Source organism: Molossus molossus, unplaced genomic scaffold, assembly GCF_014108415.1.
Source record: "Molossus molossus isolate mMolMol1 unplaced genomic scaffold, mMolMol1.p scaffold_m16_p_1, whole genome shotgun sequence".
Taxonomy (NCBI): Eukaryota; Metazoa; Chordata; class Mammalia; order Chiroptera; family Molossidae; genus Molossus; species Molossus molossus.
The window spans coordinates 4,808,694-4,815,283 of NW_023425344.1; the positions used below are offsets into that span (position 1 = coordinate 4,808,694).

At 57.0% G+C, this 6,590-nt stretch overlaps 1 protein-coding gene across 1 annotated transcript; it reads right to left on the reverse strand.

Moving 5' to 3' along the window:
• Positions 1 to 388: 388 nt before the first annotated feature.
• Positions 389 to 4,280, reverse strand: MSX1 (msh homeobox 1). The gene is made up of 2 exons (XM_036278620.1): positions 3,582 to 4,280; positions 389 to 1,259 (listed from the first exon to the last, which is right to left on the reverse strand). Exons 1-2 carry the CDS (start codon positions 4,048 to 4,050, stop codon positions 817 to 819), a joined length of 912 nt encoding a protein of 303 aa, XP_036134513.1. The 5' UTR covers positions 4,051 to 4,280; the 3' UTR covers positions 389 to 816.
• Positions 4,281 to 6,590: the final 2,310 nt, after the last annotated feature.

A 6,590-nucleotide genomic window follows, 5' to 3' on the forward strand; every position in this document is an offset into this window, starting at 1 on the left:
CGTGTGAAGAGACGGCAAGAAGTGAAATTCAAATAAAAGACTAAATCAGTCCAGAGATCATTTCTTGTAGCTTAAAATTAATTTATTTAACAAATATAGCTATAATATAAATGATAATAAAATTTCAAATATACAGTATATTACACCCAATCCCTTCCAAAGGGATTCTCGAGAGCCACACAAATGTATTGTTAAATAGAAACAGAATTTTTAAATTTTACTTTACAATTTTTTTTTTCTGGTACTGGTAAGAGAGAGGTCCCTTCAACCTACCTTGGTAACACATCTGTGTGCCCCCCACCCAAAGCAAATGCCTTGCTGTTAAAGTTGTACGTGTTCCAATGGAAGGACCAGGGTCCATCTCTCCCAACATGCTCTTCCCTCCCACTGTTCTCCTTTTCAAAATCTTCAAACACGGGTTTCTCTGTGCTTCTCCTGCCTGGTGTCAGGACAGGAGGCAGAGATGCCCGGGAAGTGGCCTCTAGTCCTGATCCAAACACTAACTCTGCTGGGGGCCAGGCAGATCCATTTCTTAACCTCCCTGGCCTCAGTTTCCCCATCTTTAACACGAGGGTGTGGATCTGGATTCTAGAAGAAGAGAAGGAACCCTTCCCTTCCGGTCCCGTTTGGGGGGAGAGGATTAGACTTCGGAGAGAGAAGGCAGGGAGCAACCTGGGAAACCAGAGCAGTGTGGGAGCTAAAGGGAAGGAGCCAGGCGGTCCAAACAGCCAGCTGGCCGGGGAAGGCCCCTGCTCTTGCAGAAGAGCAGGGCTGGAGGGATCAGCTGGTGCCACAGGTCGGCGACCCTGGGGCCCTCTATGTCAGGTGGTACATGCTGTAGCCTACGTGGGCCGTGTAGAGTCCCACGGGGGCCACGGGCAGTGCCGCACGCTGGAAGGGGCCAGAGGCACCATAGAGCGAGGCGCCGGCCGCGGCCGCCACGGCAGCAGGGCCGCCCAGCGGGAAGGAGAGGCCAAAGGCGGCCGGTGGCAGCATGGGCTTGGCGGCCATCTTCAGCTTCTCAAGCTCTGCCTCCTGCAGTCTCTTGGCCTTGGCCCGGCGGTTCTGGAACCAGATCTTCACCTGCGTCTCGGTGAGGCTGAGCGAGCTGGAGAACTCCGCGCGCTCCGCAATGGACAGGTACTGCTTCTGGCGGAACTTGCGCTCCAGCGCCAGCAGCTGCGCCGTGGTGAAGGGCGTCCGTGGCTTGCGGTTGGTCTTGTGCTTCCGCAGGGTGCAGGCCGGAGGGCTCAGCCGCCCTAAGGCGCCGAGAGAGAAAGAGGCAGGGGGTTAAGAGAGCTCGGGAGCGTTGTCCGCCCCCAAAAGTAGTCATAGTGGATAACAATGCTGGCTATTCCTTTGGGGGGTCAGGCGCCCAGCGTTGGCACTTGGAAAGTATATTCTCCCACTCCCACCACAGCCCTGCAGGGTAGACCTCCTTGTCTACTTTGCGCAAATGAGGGAAGGAAGCTTTCGGGTGAAACATACCCACGTTCGCCGCGGAACATAACTGGGAAGAGGGGACCTGGCCTGAATGCTAGATGGCCACCTAGGCAGGCCTGTCACAGCGGGACCTTCTCCCACCGCCAGCACATTGGGGCCGTGGATGTGAATAGGCTGATGAAAAATGCAGAAAGAGGCCCAAGACCACATTTGGTTTGGTGTGCAGGCTGAACATTGATCTGTGCCCACCAAGTGCTCAGCGCTAGGCTAGGTAGGCCATTGTGTGGCAGAATCCAGATCTCCAAATTCCAGCCTTTACCCTGGAACAGTGAGTTCCTACAGGGTTCTGAGGGCAGGCCCCGAAGACTGCAGGGGGAGCAATGCTGGCCACCCTGAAGGGCACACCTAGGCCAAGTCTCTTGAATATATAAAGTGCCATGTGAGGGGGTGGGTAGGAAGAGGGGGGCGGGTAAGAAGAGTGGTTTCATTCTAACCGGGCTTCTTCTGATGTATGATTATCTCAACTGTCTCTTGGGCCTCTCCCACCCTCAGTGCCTTGGCCTTCTGGTCACTCAAAAGGGGTCAGGGCAGAAGGGGGTTTGTGCAACCCCTTCTGGCTTCTCCTTGACCTGTGGCTCAGGTGCAGAGATCAACAGTTCAGAGCAGTCCTTTCCTTAGCTTTATACAGACCTCAAGGACGGGCAGTGAGCAGCACCCAAGCAGAGGGTTGAGTAGGTCTAGGGCTGGGTCCACCTGTGAGCTAACCCCTGCCACACCAAGTGGCTGTGGCGGGATAAAACGTGGATCAAACTATGCCCAGGACAACGGGGATCCTGCCAAATTTAGGGTGTGGGCAGAGGCCCTAACCGAATTCAAGTCCGGGAAAGGACGTTTTGCCTACCCAGCAGCTTCCCTCTGGGATAAAATGAATTCACATCTCGAATGTTTCACCATGCGGGTTTTGACTAATTATGCATTTTTCATGCCTTAAACAAACAAAACCGACTGATCCTTTGGGCTCTCAGACCACCAGGATGTGAGTCAAATGAATCTCATGTTAACATCCCTTCTTTCCCATTCGAAGATACTGAAAGTCAGGGAAGCAGTTGGCCCCCCAACTGAATTTCCGCGGAGCCCCCTGAGGGGCGGACACTCCTTTAGGCAGCGACAGCCCAGCACTGGTCACCTTCTCAGGCCATTAGGCCCAGGGAGGGGCTTGCCTTTCAAAGACGTTGAATCCCCAGATAAAAATCATTCCTCAGCATCACGCCATTGAATTCGGGTTGCTATTATGCCGCGCAAAATAATCGGAGGAAACGAGGAAAACTTGGGAATTTCCCGTGCTCCTGAAATATCTCCTCGCCTGTTCGCGGGCAGAGAAGCCGGGGCGCAGAGAGGCCTTGGAACAACCCGAAGGCGCCTGTGGTGGCTGCGCCCGCTTCAGTGGCCCAGTGCGAACGTTTGGGCGCTTCCCACCGGAATAAAGGGGGTCCTCCCACTAATTGACTTGGTGCCCCACCCCCTCCACTGGACCTGAGCGTCCCCCTCCCCCTAACCCACCCAAAGTACCAAGAATCTGCCTGAAACTTGAAAGGGGCGGGGTGTGGGGGGGAGATTGCAAGAGCTCCAGAACCTTCAGGCGAAGAGATACTTTAATGGGGTGGGGGGAAGACACCAGGCTTCTCTTCTGCTACTGGAAAGTGAAACTCTGCATGCAGGGAAGATGTCGGCGCCGCTCGGACCCACCCGCTGGGGTAAAGGCGAAGCAGCGGGGCTTAGGGTCAGGCGGGGGGTAGGAACTCCCGTGGTGGTTTGGTGGGGGCAGGAAGAAAGGCTGCTCCGACACCCGTGCTCTACAAGTAACGTCCCACACGCAGGGTCGCCTGGCCAAGGCCAGGAGCCCACGAAAGTGGACTCAGCGCTGGCCCTTAGCCAGGTCTCGAACCATCTTCCTGGGTGGAAGTGGGGAGTGCGCAAACCCCGACCTCCTCGCCGTTGTACCGACAGCACGGGCTCCAGGTGCCCGCAGCAGGTACGCCAACACCGGAGACAGGCAGGCGCCGGCGCGCGGCCTGGCGCCCTCGGGCCCCGCATCCCCGCCCGGCCTCCTCCCCAGCTGCCTGGTTCTGACTACTCACTGGCTGGGGGCGGGGAGAAGCGGGGGTTCTGCATCCACGGGGTCCTCTCGGACTTCTCAGGGCTTTCAGCTTTGACGAGCGCATCTTCTGGCAGCTTGAGGAGTCCTCCCACCGAGAAATGGCCGAGCGGCCGCGGCGAGGACGGCGCGTCCGAGACGCCCAACGCCCCGGCCCGGGCGCCCAGGGGCTGCCCGGAGCCACAAGCTGCCTGTGCGCCCTCGGAGGCCACCAGGGCGCTCTCCTTGGCCCCGGGCTTCCTGTGGTCGGCCATAAGCGCCTCCACGCTGAAGGGCAGGAGTGAAGGGGACACTTTGGGCTTGGTCCCCTCTTCGTCTGCGCCCATGGCTGCCGCCGCGGCCGCGGTGGTGCTGGGGGTCTGGCCCCCGCCGCCCCCCGCTGGCTTGCCGAAGGCAGAGTCCTCCACTTTGACACCGAGTGGCAAAGAAGTCATGTCAGCAGCCGGGGCCATGCAGAGCCGGGCCCCCCTCCAGCCTCAGCACGGGCCAGCCGCCGGGCATGGGCTTCGGGCGGGCTGGGAGCGCGGTCGGCCTCTGAGAGCGCCCGGGGCCCTGGCCGGGCGGGCCCTCCCCCGCGCGCCTCCCGCCCCTCCCCAGCAGGCCGGCTCTGGCGCTGTGGGCCTGGCTCTCCGCTGGCGCCGCTGCGCAGGCCGAGATCCCGGGCGCACTAGCCGGCTCCGGGTCGGGCCGCCGATTCCCAGAGAACTTGTTAATAAGGCAAGGCCAGCGCGGCAGCGACCAATCAGCGCGCGAGGGGGCGGGCCCGACGCGATCCATTGGGCTACGTTCCTGCGGACTTGCCCCGGGGCGCGCTGGGCCTCGGGGCGCACGCGGCAGGGCGGGGCCCCTGGAGGGCAGAGGAGGGGAGGAGAGAGGTTCTGGAGAAACTTTCCTCTGCGCTAACGCCCCCGGCCGCCTCTATCAGTCTGGGTCCCCTTGGGTCCCTATTTTTTTCTGGGTTCCTGGGGGACTGTCCCTTGTTCTCGTTCCTTCTTTTCTGCCTGTCCCTCTTCTCCCCGTCCCGTATCGCCCCTTTTATCCACTCCTTTCCCCCCTCATCCCTTTTCCGCTTCTTCCACCGCTTCTCTTACCTTTCTTTTCAGCCAGTTACTGGGTCAGTTTCTCTGTCCCCCTCCAGTGTCTCCCCTCTTCCCAACCACGATAGTCTGAGTTGAGGTCATTTCTTACATATTCCTTTTATGGCTTAAAAATCTGCAGTTATTTATTCTAGTAGAAAGCCATAATAATATTTCTTGCTTTTTAAAACTCCTTTATTTTCTTCCTTTGCTTCAATCTTCAAAACTTTACCTCTGCGTTAAAATGGGCCTCTGTCTCTTTCCCAGCTCTGGACTGAAGTTTGCCTAAAGCAGCCAGGCTCCTGGGGCCGCAGATGTTAAGAATAACAATACACGAGATTATCCGAATCAATAGTCACTTTTCATACGTGATGTGTACTTTCTCCGCTCTGAACTTCTCCCGAGAGGATTACAACACCTATACTGGCGACCTACCGGCTGGGGGAAGGAGCTGCGGGGTCAGTTTGATATGGAACTTACATAAAACCAACAGAAACGTCAACAAAACACTGATCTGGCCTTAAGGTGACCTCAAATAGAGCATCCACAGAAACAATAACAGTCCCTATCTCTGGGTAGAAGATTGTGTGTGTGGGGGGGGGGGACGCGCATTTAGGGGAGATGGTCGGGAAAGAGGCCAGTTCCTGGCGTGGACCCTTGGGACTGGGTTTGAGAACGGTCACTTTGCCAGTTTCGGAGGAAACGTGATTTTACTTTTGCTGTTAAAAAATAGAGGAAAATGAGTTGGGGGCGTGGGGAGACATAAGATCTATGCAAACTCCGGTCAGGGCTTGGCCGATTTCTGCGCCGCCGCTTTATGGCCTCTTATCCCGGAGCCCAGGCCAGCGGCTCCCGGAGAGCTAGCGGCAATGATTGGCGGCTCACCGGGACCGGCCATTGATGACTGCGGGGTTCTAATCTCCAGGAAACACAGGGGCTGCCGCGGCCATTTAGGGGTAATTATCCGAGCGCGGAGGGACAGCGAATTCCCTCGACTTTTAACTGGGCGCAATAAAAGCTGTAGATTAGGGACGTCCAGATTAAGGAAAATGAATTACTAGAGCGGGAACTTTATTACCCGGACGGCGTCCGGGGTCTGGCGGGAGGGGTCGGGCTGGGGACGCCAGGACGATCAGCAGCCTCACATCTGTCCACAGACTCAGAGATATGTGAAGGCCATGGGGCGGGCTCAGGAATACTCGCATCTGTGAAATTTACGGTGCCTCTCCAGATTTCTTACACACCCGAGACTGCAACACAAGCACTGGTCTGGGTTTGGAGCCTCCAGCTCTCGTCGGGCCCAGCTGGAGGCGCGGTGCACCGAAGTGGCCTGTTTTAAATGCGCCATGCCCCTGGCGGGCAAGGACAAATAGAGGGTCCTTCCTCCAGGTAGGGGAACCAAGGCCCCGGAGGTGTGCCTGAAGGTAAGCCCCGGAGGTATGAAGGATGGAAGGCGTTATAATCCCATTATACTGTTGAGAGAACTGACGCTCAGCAAGGCTGTAGGCCGAACACCTTGCTAGCAGCCCAGCCCTGACAGCAAACTATTGCTACATTTACAATTAAACTGTTGCTAGATCAGCCTCCTCTACACTCTGCACTTAGGTTAAAGGGGGAGAGGAAACCGAAGGCTCTTGCCTTTTTAGGTCAGCATTTTAAAAAACGAGCTTGCTTTGTTTGGCCTTCGTCTCCCATCTCAAAATGTTGGACTTTCGGATCACTTTGAGGATTCGATGTAATTAAGAACTTTCTCCCTAGAAAAATGCACATCAGCCAAAACAACTTCGGGGACTCTGGACACACCTGGAGTCACCAGTTAAGAACCCATGCATTAGGGGGGAGCAGGGGCTCGAACTCCGAGATGGGCCGCCTGGCGCAGAAGGGTCTCAGGGCTGTCTGGGACGGCCTGTGCAGCG

Coding starts and splice junctions, on each gene's coding strand:
- MSX1 (XM_036278620.1), bottom strand. CDS start 4,050: ATGGCCCCGGCTGCTGACATGACTTCTTTGCCACTCGGTGTCAAAGTG. Junction 1,260..3,581: donor CTTCTCCCCGCCCCCAGCCA/GTGAGTAGTCAG, acceptor TCGGCGCCTTAG/GGCGGCTGAGCCCTCCGGCC.